This window comes from Ranitomeya imitator, chromosome 5 (genome assembly GCF_032444005.1).
Source record: "Ranitomeya imitator isolate aRanImi1 chromosome 5, aRanImi1.pri, whole genome shotgun sequence".
Lineage (NCBI taxonomy): Eukaryota > Metazoa > Chordata > Amphibia > Anura > Dendrobatidae > Ranitomeya > Ranitomeya imitator.
The window spans coordinates 188,795,517-188,817,740 of record NC_091286.1 but is presented as its reverse complement, the minus strand read 5'-3'; the positions used below and the strand labels follow the sequence as shown (position 1 = coordinate 188,817,740).

At 44.3% G+C, this 22,224-nt stretch overlaps 1 protein-coding gene across 2 annotated transcripts in view; it reads left to right on the top strand.

Moving 5' to 3' along the window:
- EGLN1 (egl-9 family hypoxia inducible factor 1) overlaps positions 1-22,224 on the top strand; it is an 83,261-nt gene that overhangs the window by 23,898 nt on the left and 37,139 nt on the right. For both annotated transcript variants that reach the window (XM_069769429.1, XM_069769430.1), the window contains exon 2: positions 19,650-19,769. In XM_069769429.1, the coding sequence (XP_069625530.1) occupies positions 19,650-19,769 (120 nt within the window). The remainder of the gene's footprint in view (positions 1-19,649; positions 19,770-22,224) is intronic.

Below are 22,224 nucleotides of genomic sequence, written 5' to 3'. Positions count from 1 at the left end.
ACCATGAAAAGTATAGGTGCCATACAGTGCCCTTCTCATGTTACATGGCACTACATCCATCCCTCATTATAAGATATGCTGTGAGGTAGGCACTGAGGGTGACTCATACAATATTACCACATCCACCAGTCATTATACATTAGATGTGTACTGAGGTTGACACAAACATATTACATGGTAAAAGGTGTTTGCCACTCTGACAATTCACTGTAAAACTTCAGCAATCCACCGCCTCTGTAACATTACACAAGGTGGGCAATTAGTGGTACGTACATTGTGAGATGGCTGCAGGTGCCACCCCTAGTGCCCATCTCATTGCAGGATACACCTTTCATTATGTATACACTTGCATAGTTTGCCAACCTCCGTGCCCATCTGACATCTCATACCCCCACCCCCTCATTATGCAGTATGTCACAGGTGGTAGGCACTGAGGGTGGCGCACACATGGCATGGTGGGGGGTAGATGCTTGTGCCTCCCTGAATAGCCACTGTCCTTATGTAAGAAGCAGGGCTGTGGAGTCAGTAAGCTAAGCCTCCGACTTCAATTCCCATGACTCCGACTCACTCGTACATGGCTCATATTTAAGTGATAAATTTACTGTAGTAAAATGGTAACATCAGGCTTTTAATCTTTATTATGATACAATAATCAAGCCATTTGCTAAACATTTTATGTTCTACTAGATGGTGGCCCGAGTCTAACGCATCTGGTATTCTAGAACATGCATGCCCACGTAGTATATTGCCCAGCCCACGTAGTATATTGCCCAGCCCACGTAGTATACAGCACAGAGCCACGTAGTATATTTCCCTGCCACATTTGTCACAGGTTTAAAAAAACAAAACAAAACAAAAGCATATACTCACCTTTCCGAGGGCCCGTTGTAGTCCACGGCAGCTTCCGGTCCCAGGGTTGGTATGAGCGCAGGACCTGTGATGATGTCGCGGTCACATGACCGTGACATCATGGCAGGTCCTTCTCGCGCAGGGCCTGTGATGATGTCGCGGTCACGTGACATCATGGCAGGTCCTTCTCCCATACCATCTTTGCCACCGGAACCTGCAACAGAAGATGGCGGCCGGCGTGAGCGGCTCAGCGGACTACAGAGGGTGAGTATAGCAGGTTTTTTTTATTATTTTTAACATTACATTTTTTACTATTGATGACGCATAGGCAGCGTGAACAGTAAAAAGTTGGGGACACACAGGGTTAATAGCGGCGGTAACAGAGTGCGTTACCCGCGGCATAACGCAGTCCTTTACCGCCGGCATTAACCCTGTGTTAGCGGTTAAAGGAGGGGAGTATGTGGGCGACAGGCACTGACTGCGGGGAGTAAGGAGCAGCCATTTTCTTCCGGACTGTGCCTGTCGCTGATTAATCGCGGCAGCCATGACAGGCAGCTGGCGAGACCAATCAGCGAATGAATAACCATGACAGAAAGACAGGCAGACAGAGGGACAGATGGAAGTGACCCTTAGACAATTATATAGTAGATTGGAATCAGGGTGGATTTGATTTAAATCTAACTGATTTAAATCACTAGTCAGTAAGGCTTGATTTAAATCAGTGATGTAAATCAAAGTTTCTACCTAACTGAATTTGACTCCGCAGAGGTCCCAGCCTCTTCACGGCAAAAATGTTACAACATGAACAGAGTTGAGAAAAAGACCTTAATCCTATTGTTCTACAAACCTATGAATACAGAATCAACCCCTTCAGTGCCAAGTCCAAGAAGTTAAACAATATGTTTCTGATTGTTTGGAGTGGAATAGATCTGCACAACACAAGAAGAATGTGAGTCATCTTCATCACCGCACTTCTCATGATGTTGCCTCATTCGCGCCACCAGGCCTTGCATCTTTGTTGCATCGTTTGCATTTTGCACGCATGCCTGCCTTACCGATAGCCGAAGGAGCTTCATTAAAATATTCCCAAACTGGGTCTCTTTTACGGCCTGCTGCCATTTTAAGGAAATAATGTAATAAACCTCAGATCGTACACACAAACAGATCCAGACTTGTCTGTCTGTGGCTATGCTGCAGTATTGTGCTCAGTTTCACTTTCATTTTCTTGTCTGCTTGCCCTTACTCCTCCTCACACTTAGATTCACATTCTTCTTGTGTTGTGCAGATCTACTCCACTCCAAACAATCAAACATATTGTCTAACTTCTTGGACTTGGCACTGAAGGGGTTGATTCTGTATTCATAGGTTTGTAGAACAATAGGATTAAGGTCTTTTTCTCAACTCTGTTCATGTTGTAACATTTTTGCCGTGAAGAAGGGGCTGGGACCTCTGCGGAGTCAAATTCAGTTTTGAGAACTGCGTAAGTAAAGCGAGCGTCTGTGATAATATAGGAGAGAAACTGCCCACTAATCCTACAGAAACCTCTGGAAGAGCATGGCATTGTGAATGTTACACATATACAGCCTTTATTCTACTGAGTTAAACAACTCAGCTTTCTCATGATGGAAGAACCTTTGGATGGTAAAATATTTTCCTCAAAAAGCAGTTTATTGAAAAAAATCTGATTTAAATAAAAAAAATCATTTTTTTTTTTTATACATTGATTTTTATCCACCCTGATTGGAATACAACTTTAGAACAAAAACTTTGCATATTTTCAATTTATTATACACGCTGCAGTAAGTGAGAAAAACTGTTTTCAACTAAAACGTACGGAATAGCATTTGTGCAGTCTATGAATTTGTTCTGAGAAATAGTATCGCCTCCATCAGATCCTCCTTTATAGGTGACCTCAAATCTGACCTAATTATTTTAAGGCTAGAGAAAAGCCTCTCTACACTAACTTGGGTTGGTGGCAAAGCAGTAACCACATAGGCAACATCTCTAACAATTTCAGGGTATAAAGGAATTGCCTTGTGTACAGTCAGTTTTGATGAACGATTGAACTCTTCTACTTTTTTGAGAGCAAGTGAAAAATTTTGCTGAAATATGGACAATCTGTTTTCCATGGGAGTGGAATCTTTTTCCCTGCAGCAACGCTTTGCCTGCTCAATGTCGTTCAAATACTTGGTGAAATCAAACTCCTCATCTCATGAGGATGAAGGAACGGCAGCAGCAGCACTGGCAGGACCCGAGTCCTCTTGCTCTTGCCTGTCCTGTGGCCCACTCATCCTAACTGCTACCTCAATCAAAGCTTCTTTTCCTTTAGTAAGCTGTTGATCATCCAGCAATATACGATGACTCGGGTCCACATAAACAGCTGCCAGAATAATTTTATTTTCTAATAGCAGTGTCTCTCTCCATTTCATTGAAGCAGCAATGCCATCTGCGATTAAACCTCTTTGGAACAGGCAAAACAACAAGTTCTTCCACTCCTTTATAAACATGCCAGGAGTTAAATCCTCAGCTTGTAACTTTTTAGTCACTGTAAATGGGTGATGAAGCAATTCCTTCAATTCAGCCACCTGTGTCCATTGACTTTCATGTAGTGTTACCTGAGGGTAGGCCAAATCTACAAGGAAGGGTTTCAGCTCAAGCAATCGCTCAATCATTAAATAGGTGCTGCCCCACCGAGTGGCTTGATCCACAATTGCCCTTTTCCAGCACATCTCTTCAAGATGGAATCAATTTTGGGGGTTCTGGCAGCAATAGCTAATTTCCTCACTTTGCTAATGAGAGTTCCAGCATGTCCCTCTTGCAGACTATCTCTTATTGCCAGCTGCAGCGTGTGCACAACACAGTGCAGGTGATGTATAGAAAAGAGAGGGTGAAGCGGCTTCAACAATATCATCTAATTGTAAAGAATAATTTTGCTGTTCTTCTGTAGTAATATCTCTTGGTTCCTTCGTTATGAAACCAACTGTTGCCTTCCATCTCCAACATACTGAATGTGAAATGTTGTTCTAGCTGCTGTTCACCTTCATTATTCTCATTCATCAGTTTAAGTGTACTTATCATGTTTGAAGCATTATCAGTTACAATAGCAAGAACCTGTTCTTTTTTTTTTTTTAGTTCATAATCTTGCAGAACTTTTTCCATTAAGGTCTGGAGAAACTGCCTGTCGTGATGAGCTTTAGTATCTTTTATTGCCAGTGTCTTAGTAACAATTTTTGTTGTTGTCACAAACCTATCGAACGTTGATGGCAAAATTGTTCACTCTGTGATGTGAGTAGGCATCCATTTTAAGAAATATTAAGTGTATCTTGAGTCTTTTTAAGATCTTTCTTTTGGTTAAGGGCTACTTCAATCACTAATTTTCTAATACTTTTCTCTTTCTTTCCAGAGAAACACCAAGTTTGCGAGCCATTTCTCCATTAAGAGCTGTAAAAGCTGATCTTTCAAATCATGATAATGGTACACAGTCCTTCACAACAAGCTCGATGAGCTGTCTTTTAAACACGTCTGCTGTCATTGTTACAGTATCTTTGTCACTTACAAAATATCTTGTAACTGACGCTTGAGATGCTATTTCCTCCTCCTTTGCCTGGTCGGAAGTGCTAGTCTCTAGTTTCTTGGTGCTGCTGTGATCTTTGCGTCACAGCTTTTTTAACTTCTGGGTGGCAGCGTTGTAAATGTCTTTTTAGATTGGAAGCTCTTGAAGGAGCATTTTTACCAATGCCTGAGTATACACTGATTTTGGCATGACTGCATTTGTTTTCAACTCAGTCACTTATACACTGACACACAAAATGTTTATGATCTTGAGTCACTGTGAAACAGCTGACTTCATAAGATGCTTCTTAGACATTTTGTAATTATGCTAATTTAGCTCTCAAAATAATTTTAGACTATAATAAAGTATATTGTAATTGTTGCAAGAATAGGGAATCGTGCACTGTATAATTTGGGATAGAAATAAAACAATCTGCATATATCAATAGGACAGATAAGTATAAAGTTTGTAAAATGTGTTCTTAAATGGCCTTACTCTGAACTTTCAATGTTAAGGCTTGTCTCAGCAGGGTACAGCTCACTAAATGCTTCACATCATATTTCTTCACAGTCTATGAAGAGGGAGGAAGTTTGTGCTGAATCACCTTCCAGAAATCAATCTCTCTCCCTCGTCGCTGATTTGTCGCAGCGAGCCGGCCGCGACCAATCGGTGAAGGGCTAAGTCCGGCTGCGAAATGGCCGCTCCCTACTCCCCTGCAGTCAGTGCCCCCTCCATATTCCCTCCCCCCCCCTTCCTTTCCCAGTCAGCGCCCGCTGCCCACATAGCGTTTCATCAGTCCGTTAAAAGGACTGTGTTACACCGCGGTGTAACGCAGTCTGTTAATGCTGCTATTGTCACTATGTGACAAACCTTTTTACTATTGATTGATGCTGGCTATGCCCGATATGAACGACGCTTCGCTGATTGGTCGCGCCCGGCTGGCCGATCAACGATATTGGCATAGAATTTAACCCCCACTCACAGCTATACATACATACATACATACATACATACATACATACATACATACATACATACATACATACATACATACATGTTTTAGAATACCCGATGCGTTAGAATCGGGCCACCATCTATTGAATATGCCCACTCTGGAGAAAGAGAAATAGATACACCAAAGGTATCTGTGAGATGTTGCAAGAGTGTATCTCAAACCTCCCATATTTTTGGACAGTCCCAGAAACGATGAAAAATATCAGCTGGAGAATGTAAACATTTAGGGCAGGGAAAATCACCTGAGGAGGACATTTTAGATTTAATCTCTGGGGAGATATATGCTCTATGGAATATCATGAGTCATGGTTGTGTAGCTATCATACAGTAACATAGGGTTAATACGTAATGTGGTTTTCAAGAGGTCTTATACCTGACAGTCTGTTAGTTGAGATTCCCACCTCCCCAAGCCCGGTGAAGAGTCTGACCACGGTATGGAAGGTTTCAGTGACTTGTTTATAAAACTCAGAGTAATTCCCCGCGTGGGCGTTAACGGAGATTGTTTGAGGGAGATTAGGCCACCTAAGGATTTAGTTTGTTGCAGTTTAAAAATACTAATTCTAGAGCCCAAAATAAATTGACTGAACACTTTTGTCAGAAGCCTGTCATCAGCTTTAGATAAAAGAACCGGTAGAGTCTAAGGGAAAAAGTATTTTAGGGAAAGATTTTAATCTGATGGGTCTTGCCCGCAAGGACAGTTTAAGGGATTTCCAGGATTGTATTTCCTGTGGAATTTTTGTTCCCGTTTCCTATGCAAATGATGGCTTTGACTAGTAATATAGAATGAAAAAACAGCTTACCACACCGTGCAATGTGAAGTCCTGGTTCGATATGTTCCTGGAAGGTGCTAGCCCAGCCGGTGATTGCGGCAACGTAGGGCAGGAGGGGAGAAAGAAGATCAGCACAAACTTCCAGTAAATAACTTCAAAAACGTATTAAGTAAAAAAACATGATTGAAAACAAAAACTGACGCGTTTCTGGCATGTTAGTGCCCTTAGTCATAAGATACATAGTAATGCCAATATGGATAATAGAATGTATAGAGAAAGTAACCCACAAGTGTGACCGTAATTGAATTTAGAGTGTGGTGTATGGACTGATTCACTTAATACATTTTTGAGTTTTATTTACTGTAAGTTTGTGCTAAGCTTCATCCTCACCTCCTGTTCTTCGAAGGCTTTGACTAGTTGAGGTGTTAGCTGCCCCATCCTAGTCATCTCTTTCCATGTTATTACGCCCCTATGGGCTTGATAACATAATTTGTAGGAGCTTTTGTCATTGCCAGCCTTTGGAAGTCTCAGGCACGCATGCCACACATTTTGACGGCATCACTGCATCTCTGCTGCCAGGTGTACACTTCCCCGTCTTCAGAGGCACACTGCGCATGACTGGAAACCAACTTCTGAACTTCCAGTAATGTTTAGTGTGCCTCTGAAGACGGGAAGTGTACACCTGGCTTCAAAGACAGTGACGCTGCCAAAATGTGCAGCGCACGTGCGAGAGATTTGCAAGGGCTGGCAATGACAACAGCTCCTACAAATTATGCTATCACACCCACAGGGGTGTTATAAGATGGAAAGAGGGCTGATTAGTCAGGGGCAGCTAACGCCCTGTCGACTAGTCAAAGCCCTCATTAGCATGGGAATTGGGCATAATATGCCTTTTTTTTTTTTAAACTTAGTTTTTATCAAAAAAATTGTACAGGTCTGGTTAGGCAGCGAACTTACTGATACATGGTGCTGGGTTGGAATGCATGGGGGACCTGACAGGTTCCCTTTAACCCCTTTCTGACATCAGGTGTACGAATATGCTGATGTCGGAATCCCCGTTTGGTGCTGGCTCCGGCTACAGCTGACATTTGCCCGCAACAGCTGCTGGTGGAATCGTGATCCACCTGTTGCTGTTAACTAGTTAAATGCCACTGTCAATTTCTGACAGTGGCATTTAACTCTCTCTTAACGGAAGTGCGTCGTAAATCCTGCCTACCGGTGACAGTCACATGATCGCTAGTCACTGATGGGTCGGCATGACAACCAGAGGTCTGCAGCACATCTTTGTGGTTGTCATTGCTGGATTGCTATGAGTGCCGACCACCACAAGTGAGCATTTCAGCTATGCAGAGGAAATATATAATGATCACCTGTGTGTAGCAATCAGAAGATTGCAGCTTCTTGTCTCCCATAAAAACTATTAAAGGGTACGTTCACATTTGCGTTGTGTGTTGCGTCGGCAACGCATGCAAAAACGCATGGTTTTGTGACACATGCGTCCATTTTTGGCTTGCTTTTGGACGCAAAAAAATGCACCTTGCTGCGTCCTCTGTGCCCTGACGCTTGCGCCAAAAATGACGCATGCGTCGCAAAACGCAAGACAACGCATGTCCATGCTTCCCATGTTAAATATAGGGGCGCATGACGCATGCGTCGCCGCGGCTGTGCCCGACGCAACGCTAATGTGAACGTAGCCAAAGCATGCAAAAGTTAAATTAAAAAAAAAAAAATATATATATATATATATATATATCTCTCATCCCCCCCCCTCTTTCACCCCATTCAAAATAAAAATGACTAAAAGCACAATGAGAAAAATGTAAAAACATCAGAACTATATAATTTTTTTTTTTTTGTTTTGTCACCGCTACATTGCAATACCTTGCGATCAAAAGATCGTATCTACAGCAAAATAGTAGCAATAAAAACGTCATCTCGGCACGCAAAAAAAGCAGTCATTCAGCCCTAGATCACGAAAAATGGAGACGCTACAAGTCTTGGAAAATTGCGCCCTTTTTTTTAATTTCACAACTTACCGTATTTTTCGGACTATAAGACGCACCGGACCATAAGACGCACCCCAAATTTGGGGTGAAAATTGCAGAAAAAAAGATTTTTTACAAGATGGGGGTCCGTCTTATTGTCCGAATTTACAGTATCTTACCTGAGGGCTGGTAGCGGCAGAGCAGGGTCACAGGAGGCAAGGTGTCGGTAGAGGTGGGGTGATGCTGGGATGAGGAGGTGCTGGGATGAGGAGGTGCTGGGATGAGGAGGTGCTGGGATGAGGAGGTGCTGGGATGAGGAGGTGCTGGGATGAGGAGGTGCTGGGATGAGGAGGTGCAGTGAGAGGTATGGCGTGAGAGGGGTCCCAAGCTTACCGTGCACGCTTCCGGTGGCAGAGGTGCAGCAGCAGAGGAGGCGCAGTAAGTGGGGTCCCTTTCTCCGGTGAGGTGATGGTGCAGCAGCCCGGTAAGCAGGAGAGCCGGGTGAATCCTGCTGTTAGCGGTGGTGGCGGCCATTTTCCTGAGGCCGCGCGTGCGCAGATGGAGCGCTCTGCTTCCCGGGCTTCAGGAAAATGGCCGCGGGAGGCCGCGCGTGCGCAGATGGAGATCGCGGCGGCCATTTTCCTGAAGCCCCGGGAAGCAGAGCGCTCCATCTGCGCACGCGCGGCCTCAGGAAAATGGCCGCCACCACCGCTAACAGCAGGATTCACCCGGCTCTCCTGCTTACCGGGCTGCTGCACCATCACCTCACCGGAGAAAGGGACCCCACTTACTGCGCCTCCTCTGCCGCCGCACCTCTGCCGCCGCACCTCTGACACCACGGTAAGGCCTGCATTTCGACTATTAGACGCACCCCCCATTTTCCCCCCTTTTTTGGGGGGGAAAAAGTGCGTCTTGTAGTCCGAAAAATACGTAAATAAACAGAACCTAGACATGTTTGATGTCTATGAACTCGTAATGACCTGGAGAATCATAATGGCAGGTCAGTTTAAGCATTTAGTGAACATAGTAAAAAAATAAGTGTGGGATTGCACTTTTTTTTGCAGTTTCACCGCATTTGGAAATTTTTTTTTTTCCCGTTTTTCAGTACATATGTTAAAACCAATGAAGTTATTCAGAAGTACAACTTCTCCCACAAAAACAATCCCTCTCATGGCCATATAGATGGAAAAATAAAAAAGTTAGGGCTCTGGGAAGAAGGGGAGCGAGAAACGAAAACTCAAAAAAGGAAAATTACGGTACCTCTGTTCGTTAAGGGGTTAAGTGACTGGTTTTTGGCCACATGTATTGGCTTTTGTTTAGTGGCCTGTGTGAACAGGTTGACTACACTTCCATGCGCACTGAATGGTCCTTACTAACTGTTTTTGTTGAATAGACTATCATTTTCTTGCCAGTGCATCACCATGTTTATGGAGGGCTGTGTGCTGCCGAGAACGATTATTTTAGAAGCCTACCGTTAAGAAGGATGGATGATGGAGTACGAGTATTTTTGTGATTATCTGCCAGTGTAAATAAGACCTAAAATGCTGTTTGCTTTGTTCATTAGAATGGGCCCCACTGTGAGCTAGAAAGAGGAAAGGGACATCCTCTAATTTTTTTTTTTTTTTCTCTTGTGCTACATTGTTTTCCAAAATAGAAATGCATGCAGAGCTATTCTATAGTATATACTGTTTATCCAAATTGTCCTATTTTAAAGTGAAAGTAAGGTCGCATAAAACCTAAAGGACAATTCTAATGAACAGGACATTGAGATTTTTTTTTTCTTTTTTGCTTAGGTTTAAGTAAACTTTTTCATTTAACATTTCAGAATATGCAGTCTTTTGTGTACACGAAGAATATAAGAATATTATGGTTGCTGGCTACATGTGGCTGTATATCTTGTCTTTTGCATTTGAACCAATTTGCCTCTATTCTGGCTCTCACATTTTGTAGTTGACTCTGAGCTGGTGAGAGGAGTGTAGCTATAAGATCTACAGAACACCCAGAGGGATTCCTGCTCTTTAGAGTTTGATTATGACACCGGCAGTAGTAAGGGACGCGCATACAGGAAATTACACAGCAGTACTGAATTGTGTAGATGTGAATCCAGCTCTGTGGCTCAAAAGTGAAGGAATTGACATGTTGCAAATTTCACAGTCGCCCCAGGTCAAAATTCGCAGTGTCAAAAACTCATTGTGGGAACTTTAAGTAATAATATTAGCAAATACCTCCAGTAGCTTAGGTATCTATGGTTACAAGCACTCATAGGCTGGAGTCACACTAGCGTATGGCATCCGATGCGAGAGCTAATGACCCTCGGCTCCTGCTCTGCTGAGAGCTGGAGCAGAGTGTCATGAGTCTGTGCTCCGAGGCTCTCGCACAGAGCGGATCGGAGCACAGCTGTGGAGGAGGCGGAGAAATACATTTCTCCATCTCCTCTATTCCCGGGGTCAGCGTATATCGCACCTCACTCGGATGATATCTGAGTGATGTGCTCTGTCTCACTCACACCCATAGGCTTAGGCTACTCTCACACTTCCGTCTTATGACGGCCGTCACAATGCGTCGTTTTGGAGAAAAAACGCATCCTGCAAAGTTTCCTGCAGGATGCGTTTTTTTCTCCATAGACTTGCATTTGCGACTTATAGCCACACGTCGCATCCGTCGTGCGATGGATGCGTTGTGTTTTGGCTGACCGTCGGCACAAAAAAGTTACATGTAACTTTTTTTTTTGTGCGACGTGTCCGCCTTTTCCAATTGCGCATGCGTGGCCGGAACTCTGCCCCCTCCTCCCCGGACCTTACAATGGGGCAGCGGATGCATTGAAAAACTGCATCTGCTGCCCCCATTGTTCGTTTATTTCACAACGTCCGTTGGGCCGACAAATGGCGATGGCCCCGTACTGACGGAAGTGTGAAAGTAGCCTTATATGGGTGCGAGTGAGCAGAGACTCGGCCAAGTGTCGGTGACCATTGCAGCATGCTAAGATTTCACTTGCATGTTGAAAATGGGCGGAGGAAAAAAATGGTGATGGGAGCTGCCCCATAGAAGAATACTGGTCCGAGTTCTATGCAATGTTTTATCACATAGCACTCGTCCGTATTTAACGCTAGTGTGACTCCGGCCATATACTGACAGTTGGCTGTTAGTGGTCGTAACCATGGATATGTAAGCTACTGCTCATGAACTGCACATGGGGTAAGCGACATAGCAAATCAGAAGAACTACACTACATTTCTAACTGGAGGTATTTGGTAATAATAATAATACTACAACACCTACTATATATGCTTTTAAGTTCCCAGGATAAGGTTTAGGTTAGGTTTTGATGCTGCATATTTTGACCTGGTGTCAAAGTTTGAAATTTGCAACGTGTCAACTTCTGTTGGGGGTACGCTGAGTTTTGTGCTGATTTTCCCCATAGAGTTGCACTAAATGCGGAAAATCGGCAGGAGAAGAAAATGCATATAATCCTCTCATGATGGTATCAAAAACAAAGCTGCTTTACTACATGAACTAAAAGCTAAAAATGCAATGACCTAAAAGCAGAAAGTGCAGAAAATCTCCCAACACCAAAGTCACCACCTACTCCAATCTAGCAGTCCATGAAAAGCGCATGGCATCAGAGCGCTGTGCGATTGTCTGCACAGGCCCATAGACTTTCATTTTTGATTTTGATCCTATTTGATCAATATTGGACATGTCTGTGATTTTGTGCTGACCGCTCATACTGGGTGAAAGAAAAAAGCCCATACATGTGAACAGCCCCATAGACTATACTAAGAATGAGTGCTAACTGTGAAAGACAGACGTCTGAAGGAGCCCGAATAGCCAGCGCCTAAAAGATGGCCTGTGCACACATCCTAACACTGGAATTGCAAATGCACTTTTGGATTGAGCGCTTCATCCTTTTTGGCTTTTGTCTCAAGTCTGCATCAAACAGGAAGGATAAGTATGTACCGTAATTGCTTTACATTTCCCATTCTTTTTGAGTTTAGTCATGACATTGGCTGGAATAACATGCAGGGTTATTATGCAATTTTGTTGAGCCAAGTTAAGTCTGTGAACTGCCCTTAAAGGGAATGTCAGCAAATTATTATTATTTTTTTTTTTTTTGCAATGGAAATTATTTTTTTCTAAATGGTATAAAATATGATCTTTCTTTCTTTGTTAGATTTTCCACTTTTGAATACTAAAGGGAGCAGTTTCTGAATTTTGCAATGAAAACGTAGTGTTCTGCTAGCTCTCTGCATTTCTTTGGGTGCTACGTGCTGGGCTTGGATACGCGGTCCTACGGGCACCATCACACCTGGTGGGGATAAGACAGGCAGCTCTTGTATGTCAGTATGATCCTCTTTCAGATGTCTATAATGCAGGAACGTGTGAATAAAGCTTACACTGACAAAGCTTGGTGATTACACTGCTGTGCTCTGAACACTGCAGCGCTAGCAGTAGGGGTGAGCGCAGGTCAGCAGCCTGGTATTGTGCTATTAATCCCAGGCTACCTAGCTCTTCTCACCGCTGGAAGAAGTCCTGGTCTCCCCATTCAGAGCAGCCCTGCGGCTGAGACTTCTTCCAGCGTTGAGAACTGCTAGGTTGGGGTCACACTTGCATGTGCAACTCGAGAAACTCGCGCATCAATACCCGGCACTTGGGACCGGAGTGTGCGGCTGCATGTATTTCTCGAGTGTCGGCGGCAGTATCGAGTATTGATGCAAGTTTCTCGCATTGCACACACAAGCATGAAGCCCGGCTTAAGGCTATCAACCCTGGCTCTCTGCTCTCCGCATCCTCAACCTCTCGTCACTGCTCACGCTTAACACTTTGAGCAATGACGGGAAACTGTAGTTCAGAGCACTGGAAAAATTTATAAAAAACTGTTAAAACATGACAATTCATTTTACATTAAAAATTGATTATATACGGTAATCAATAATTATTTATTTAAAATTTTTTACTGCTATTTTATTGACCTACCAGTAGGTTAGGTCATCAGTATCATATCGGGAGGGGTCTGTCATTCAGCTGCGCCTACTGCACATCAGTTCCTATTCATCTGAATAGTAGTACAGCATATCATACAACCCCTGGCAAAAATTATGGAATCACCGGCCTTGGAGGATGTTCATTCAGTTGTTTTGTAGAAAAAAAGCAGATGATGGACATGGCACAAAACTAAAGTACCGTATTTTCCGGCGTATAAGACGACTTTTTGACCCCCAAAAATTGTCCCAAAAGTCGGTCGTCTTATACGCCAGGTACGGTGTGTGCAGGGAGCGATTCTGGATGTCTGGGTGTGGTTCCCAGGGTCTGGAGGAGAGGAGACTCTCCTTCAGGCCCTGGGATCCATATTCATGTAAAAAATAAAGAATAAAAATAAAAAAACATGGATATACTCGCCCTCGGATGGGCCCTGGCTCACAGCACTGCTAGCGTCTTCCTTCGTTCCTTAGAATGCGGTGAGTGAAGGACTTTCAATGACGTCGCAGTCACATGAGCGGTCAGGTGACATCATCACCTTGCCCAATGCAGATTCGTGATTCATCACTGAATATGACTTTCATCCAGTCATCCACAGTCCACGATTGCTTTTCCTTAGCCCATTGTAACCTTGTTTTTTTTCTCTTTAGTTGTTAATGATGGCTTTCGTTTAGCTTTTCTGTATGTAAATCCTGTTTCCTTAAGGCAGTTTATTACAGTTGGGTCACAGACGTTGACTCCAGTTTCCACCCATTCGTTCCTCATTTGTTTTGTTGTGCATTTCCTGTTTTGGAGACATATTGTTTTAAATTTCTGGTCTTGACGCTTTGATGTCTTCCTTCGTCTACCAGTATGTTTGCCTTTAACAACCTTCCCATGTTGTTTGTATTTGGTCCAGATTTTAGACACAGCTGACTGAACAACCAACATCTTTTGCAACATTGCGTGATAATTTACCCTCTTTTAAGAGATTTGATAATCCTCTCCTTTGTTTCAATTGACATCTCTCATGTTGGAGCCATGATCAGAGGCGTAGCTAGAGATTTTGCCGCCCGGGGCTGTTCCCGAGCTTGGCGAATCCCCCCCCACCACCCCAGGAGGAATAAGACCTCAGATGTAGAACTTTAATTGTTTCGCCGGTGAATGTTACCATCACATGATCGGGACTGCAAAAAAAAAAAACAAGTTCTGCTTACCTGACGGCGCTCCTGCTCTCTCCACGCAGCTGAAACGTGCACTCGCCGGCGACTGACAATGATGTCAGACGCCGGCGACATGCACACTGGGACTGACGTCAGCTGCCAGCCTCAGATTGGCTGGCGGCTGTTAACTATTGACGTGCGGGCCCGCACGTCAATAGCGTTAAACAGCTGCAGCGCCGGCCGCGGCCCGGTGACCCACCCCCAGGGCTGGCTCCAGGTTTTTGAGGGCCCCGGGCAAAAGAGACTCAGTGGGTCCCCCCTTTAATACATACCACGATTCATGATGCCCAGATACGGCAGAGAAATCTAGGTATAGTACAATGCCATAATTCACTTCTAACATGAGTGACAGCTATTGCAAATTCTACAGTGTATATATACAGGACAGGAGGAGTGGTACTGTGCGGTCTATATATACAGGGGAGAGGTACTGTGCAGTGTATATATACAGGAGGGGAGGAGAGGTACTGTGCAGTGTATATATACAGGATAGGAGGAGCGGTACTGTGCAGTGTATATATACAGGACAGGAGGAGTGGTACTGTGCAGTGTATATATACAGGACAGGAGGAGTGGTACTGTGCAGTGTATATATACAGGAGAGGAGGAGTGGTACTGTGCAGTGTGTGTATATATACAGGAGAGGAGGAGCAGTACTGTGCAGTGTATATATACAGGAGAGGAGGAGCAGTACTGTGCAGTGTATATATACAGGACAGGAGGAGCGGTACTGTGCAGTGTATATATACAGGGCAGTGGTCCTGTGCAGTGTATATATACAGGAGAGGAGGAGCAGTACTGTGCAGTGTATATATACAGGGCAGTGGTCCTGTGCAGTGTATATATACAGGGGAGAGGTACTGTGCAGTGTATATATACAGGATAGGAGGAGAGGTACTGTGCAGTGTATATATACAGGACAGGAGGAGCGGTACTGTGCAGTGTATATATACAGGGGAGAGGTACTGTGCAGTGTATATATACAGGAGAGGAGGAGCGGTACTGTGCAGTGTATATATACAGGATAGGAGGAGAGGTACTGTGCAGTGTATATATACAGGGCAGGAGGAGCGGTACTGTGCAGTGTGTATATATACAGGACAGGAGGAGTGGTACTGTGCAGTGTATATATACAGGACAGGAGGAGTGGTACTGTGCAGTGTATATATACAGGACAGGAGGAGCGGTACTGTGCAGTGTATATATACAGGGGAGAGGTACTGTGCAGTGTATATATACAGGGCAGTGGTCCTGTGCAGTGTATATATACAGGGCAGTGGTCCTGTGCAGTGTATATATACAGGGCAGTGGTACTGTGCAGTGTATATATACAGGGCAGTGGTACTGTGCAGTGTATATATACAGGGCAGTGGTACTGTGCAGTGTATATATACAGGGCAGTGGTACTGTGCAGTGTATATATACAGGACAGGAGGAGTGGTACTGTGCAGTGTATATATACAGGACAGGAGGAGCGGTACTGTGCAGTGTATATATACAGGACAGGAGGAGCGGTACTGTGCAGTGTATATATACAGGGGAGAGGTACTGTGCAGTGTATATATACAGGGCAGTGGTCCTGTGCAGTGTATATATACAGGGCAGTGGTACTGTGCAGTGTATATATACAGGGCAGTGGTACTGTGCAGTGTATATATACAGGACAGGAGGAGTGGTACTGTGCAGTGTATATATACAGGACAGGAGGAGCGGTACTGTGCAGTGTATATATACAGGGGAGAGGTACTGTGCAGTGTGTATATATACAGGGCAGTGGTCCTGTGCAGTGTATATATACAGGGCAGTGGTACTGTGCAGTGTATATATACAGGGCAGTGGTACTGTGCAGTGTATATATACAGGGCAGTGGTACTGTGCAGTGTATATATACAGGACAGGAGGAGTGGTACTGTGCAGTGTATATATACAGGACAGGAGGAGCGGTACTGTGCAGTGTATATATACAGGACAGGAGGAGCGGTACTGTGCAGTGTATATATACAGGGCAGTGGTACTGTGCAGTGTGTATATATACAGGGCAGTGGTACTGTGCAGTGAATATATACAGGGCAGTGGTACTGTGCAGTGTATATATACAGGGCAGTGGTACTGTGCAGTGTATATATACAGGACAGGAGGAGTGGTACTGTGCAGTGTATATATACAGGACAGGAGGAGCGGTACTGTGCAGTGTATATATACAGGGGAGAGGTACTGTGCAGTGTATATATACAGGGCAGTGGTCCTGTGCAGTGTATATATACAGGGCAGTGGTACTGTGCAGTGTATATATACAGGGCAGTGGTACTGTGCAGTGTATATATACAGGGCAGTGGTACTGTGCAGTGTATATATACAGGGCAGTGGTCCTGTGCAGTGTATATATACAGGACAGTGGTACTGTGCAGTGTATATATACAGGGCAGTGGTACTGTGCAGTGTATATATACAGGGCAGTGGTCCTGTGCAGTGTATATATACAGGGGAGTGATGGTACTGTGCAGTGTATATATACAGGAGGAGTGGTACTGTGCAGTGTATATATACAGGGCAGTGGTACTGTGCAGTGTATATATACAGGGCAGTGGTACTGTGCAGTGTATATATACAGGGCAGTGGTACTGTGCAGTGTATATATACAGGGGAGTGATACTGTGCAGTGTATATATACAGGGCAGTGGTACTGTGCAGTGTATATATACAGGGGAGTGATGGTACTGTGCAGTGTATATATACAGGAGGAGTGGTACTGTGCAGTGTATATATACAGGGCAGTGGTACTGTGCAGTGTATATATACAGGGCAGTGGTACTGTGCAGTGTATATATACAGGGCAGTGGTACTGTGCAGTGTATATATTTCAGCAGCCGCCCAGCCCAGGCCCCCAGCACCTGTCCTGTATATATATTATATATACTGTCATGCAGGCTGTACAGATACAGTATATACATATACAGGACAGGTGCTGGGGGCCTGGGCGGCTGCTGAAGTATATAATATACAGTATATCAGCTGTGGCCGCCCCAGCTCACCCAGACTGTCAGAATACAAAGATACATCGCACTCACTCAGTCAGGGCGGCAAGGAAGGAGCTCCTCCGGAATCTGCCTGTCCTGATAAGTTCAGCAGCCAGCGAGGGGCGGGCGGGAGAGCAGAGCAGGAGAACTCTCCACCCACAAACAATGTCACGCTGGCTGCGTTCTTAACCCCGATGTGCCTGCACTGCCTGGCCCTGCACTGACTGAAAAGATGCTTGTGCCAACAGGGCTAGATGCCCGCCCCCCGCATTGTGCCGCCCGGGGCGGCCCGCCCCCGCCCCGCACCCCCCTTCCTACGCCACTGGCCATGATGCATGTCAGTCCACTTGGTGCAACAGCTCTCCAAGGTGTGATCACTTCTTTTTAGATGCAGACTAAGGCCAGGTTCACATTGCGTTAAAGCAGCCCCTTCAATGCATAGCGTTGACGGGCTGCATTAACGCTATAGCTTACACGCCATCGCGTTATACTATACCGCTAGCGCAGATGATTCATCTGTACTAGTGGTGACGGAGCCGCAGACACTGCAGCCCGTGTCCGAGGCTCCGTCACTGAATGACGGCACATCGCTAGCGCATGCCGATTATAGAGGTTAATGGCAGCGTTAACGGACGGTGTTGCACCACGTTATGCCGCGGTGTAATGCAGTCTGTCTAACGGATTGCATTAACGCAATGTGAACCCAGCCTAACTAGCAGATCTAATTTGATGCAGGTGTTAGTTTTGGGTATGATTCCATAGTTTTCAGGGTGATTCCATAATTTTTCCCCTATGCTTGGTTAAAAAAGTAACCTTTACTGACTACCACATTTTTTGTTCTGGATTTCTTTGTCTTTCTTAAAGCCAGAAAGTTGCCATTTGAACTGACTTTAGTGTTGTGCCATGTCTGTGATCTGCTTTTTTTTTTTTCCTGTAAAAATAAACTGAATGAACATCCTCCAAGGCTGGCGATTTCCATAATTTTTGCCAGGGATTGTAGTTTCGAAAGATCATAATAATGGTAAAACAAGAAAGCAAAACCAAAGATCCTCCTGTGGTATATGTAGCCATCATATGTCTGCATGGATCATGTGTTGTGCTGCTGGCATTACTGCTCAGGTGTGGTAGTCATGATGGCAGTAGTATAGCTAGCAATTCAGTCAGTGGGATCAGCGGTCATAGACCAGTAGAGGCTGGGTGCGTATTGTGTAGTTTTTTTGTTTTTTTTTTGTTTTGGTTAGATAAAATGTTAGATAACCTTATAAGCAAGCCTTAGTTCATTACTTAGAAAATGGCATTATTAATCACTTCAGAGAAGATTTAGATTTAAAGCCGAAGGATCTCGTTAAATTACTAAAAATGGACTTTTAATCAATATAGTTAAAAGGTAGTCTAAGGCTATGTTCACACCGTGTGTGTGTGTGTGTGTGTGTGTGTGTGTGTGTGTTTTTTTTTTTTTGTTTTTTTTTTTAATGCAAACTTTCAGCTGCGTTTCACAGTACCAGCAAAGTCTGAGATTTCAGAAATACGGTATTCATGCACACACCTTTTTTCTTTTGTCCTCAGTATTTTGCGCAATATTTTTTTTTGCAAATTGCAACATGTCACTTCTTTCAGCTTTTTTTTTTCAGCATTTTTCACTCATAGAAACCAATGGGTAGTGCAAACATGCAGCAAAAAACGCAGGTGTCAGGTTTTTTTGTGTATTTTAGTGGGGGAAAAAAAGCAGGTGCAGCAGTATGTGAGAGCCACTTATTTTGTGTGATTTCACCCCCCCCCCCCCCCCAAGTTTAAACCATAATGTCTTTATGTTCATGGCTGTTTAGGATTAGCTCAGTTTAATAGGATTAGCTTAGTTTAACCCCTTCACAACCAGTGACTGACATGGCACATCATGGCCGGGTGTCAGTTCCCACACCAGGACATGCTACGTCAGTCCTGACTTTGAGCTGTCACTGCGCGTTTCCACAGACAGCTGAGACTCATGGGAAGAGGTGCAGGGACCCATACCGTTGGCCCCTGCCCCCAGATTGCTGTGATGGGAGCAGGGACTAGTTGTTTATTCATAAGGGTGGTGGAGCATATATGAGCATTTGTTACTTGCGCTACTAAAAATGTTATGTTGTGACTTTCTAAACCTAACGTAAGCAAGAAAGTGAGACGAACATAAAAAAATATTGTTAGTAATTCGTAAAGTAACTTTTCCGGTGAATTTGTATATTATGCCTGTGTTATGTTAAATGGAGCAATCTAAAATGTTTATATTTTTTTTTCTCCAACAGGCAATGGTTGCTTGCTACCCTGGAAAAGGAACAGGCTACGTGCGACATGTTGACAATCCGAATGCAGATGGAAGATGTGTTACCTGCATATACTATTTGAATAAGAACTGGGATGCCAAGGTACTCCAAACATCTTGTTGTTGGCGGTTTTATGTTTATAGAGGGGAACAAGGCAGCTTATTTAGGGATATTTCCCATTCCTAAGATGTGTAATAAGACTTTGATTGCTGGGAGTCCGCACTGTGATAAGTGGATCTGTGTTGTAGTCCTCGCCAGCGTTATTTGCAGGGAAGGATCTGCAGCAGTGTGCTAGTGGTGATGCTCCTTCATGCCGACAGTTGTTAGGGTGGTGGCAGATCCACGTAGTCAGTAAGCGATGGTGCGCGGTCATTTCCCACCACTATAATGTCCTTTTCAAATGGAGAATTTTTTTTTTTAGTCTTTAGTTGTCCACCACTTTTACAAATGACAGATGATTTATAAAGAGAAAGTGCTGATACACAAATGGCCCTTCAGCTGCAGGGGGGTTTGTAATATCTGGCACTAAAGCAATTTTCAGAAGTCTGGCAGGTGGCGTACAAACTGAATGAGATTATAAAATGCATATTATACACCTCTACCCCAATGTATCTGCTATGTTGCACAAGTAGTGTAGTAGTAGTAATAACGGCACTGGATGTCTTTGCGCTTTTTTTTTACGAGCACACTCAGTATTTGTCTAAAGTTCTCTGCCTTTGCCTCCGTCAAGTTTGCTATTTAATGTTGTGGCGCAAAATATCGTAATTGGACTAGTGCAAGAAGTGAGGAGCAGTCTAGCCCTACCTGCCAATAACATACCAATAGAGGCTGTTCCCCAAAGCTGTCTGTCAGCTCCAGGCCATATGGCACTCTGTCATGATTCCCCTGTATTCCCCATGCGAGTGGGTGGGCATGTGGCCAAGTCTATGCCATCTGCATATTGTGGTCCTGTGCTGACTAGACTTCTCTGCCTTCTCTTAATAGAAGAGAATTGGGAGAAGCCAGGTGGTGAGTATAGTCGCACGTGCCGGCAAGTATGCAAATCGCAGATGTGGACGACAGCCTATGTGCACTGGGAATACAGGGGAATTGTGGCGGTCTGTCATTTTTATTGTATGTACACTTCAATTGTGAGAGACTGAACAAAAAGCAGAAAATCACATTGTATCATTTTTACATGATTATTTTGCGTTTTATTGCATGAAATAAGTATTTGAGCTAGCTTATGCTGCATGGTAGAAGTTTGTGGTTGTTGGTTGTTGTTTGAGAAGGCATTTGGTTCATTTATCGGAGACTGATGTGAGTTTTTTTTCCTGTGTTCTTCTCCTGCTTGGATTTTTTTTCCCCCCATCCTCCACTTCCCAGTATTTACCTCTGTTTCTCTGAATATATTTGTATTATTGGTATTGTCCTTTATCAGTGTTTGCATTACCTTGTTAGTCTGGTTGGTGTATTATAGTACACTACTACTCCCTCTTCCCTGAGTAGGTGAGGGGTACAGACTGAGGCTGGATTCAGGATCTAAAGCAAGGTTTGTGGCTCCGGCGTCTTCACCATCAGAAGTAATACGGGGAACAGGGCAAGCTAAGGCACCCCTGGCTTTAGGGACAGGGAAGGAGCCCATGGGCCCAGGATACAAAACAGTCGTGACATAACGTTTCATATAGTTCTTGACAAAATTGCACACACTGGATGAGTGGCCCAAAATCCCTGCTGCATACACATCTTCTCCAGATCGTTTAGGTTTCGGGGCTGTCGCTGGGCAAAACCGAATTTCAGCTCCCTCCAAAGATTTTCTACTGGGTTCAGGTCTGGAGACTAGCTCCCACTCCCGGACCTAGAAATGCTTCTTACAGAGCCACTGCTTAGTTGCCCCATCGGTTTGTTTTGAGTCTTGGTCATGCTAGAAGACCCAGTTATAACTCCTCTTCAATGTTCTTGCTGAGGGAAGGAGGTTGTTGGCCAAAATCTTGTGATACATGACCCAATCTATCTTTCCTTCAATACAGTGCAGTAGTCATGTCCCCTTTGCAGAAAAGCAGTCCAAAAGTTTGATTCCCCACCATGCTTCAAGGTTGTAATGTTGTTCTTGGGGTTGTACGCATTCTTAGTCTTCCTCCAAACACGGTGAGTGGAGTTGGTACCAGAAAGCTCTATTTTGGTCTCATCTGACCTCATCACCTGAATCTCGATCCACCCACAGCTATTAACCCATTAAATGCCGCTGTCAAATGGTAACAGCGGCATTTAATTCACGCTTCCTGCCATTGGGCTGGAAATTTGCCCACTGTTGACCCCTGTCACAAAATCGCGGGTCACCGGTTCATTGGCATGACAACCAGAGGTCTTCTGGAGACCTCCATGGTTGTCACTGCCGACTTGTTGTGAGCGCCACCCGGTGGTCGGCGCTCATAGCAAGTGAGTAATTCTACTACATAGAGGCAATCTGATCATTGCCTTTATGTAGCCGAGCCAATTAGGTTATGGCAGCTTCTAGTCTGACATTGAGATTATTGAAGCATGCCAAAAGTAAATAATAAATAAATATCAAAGTTGA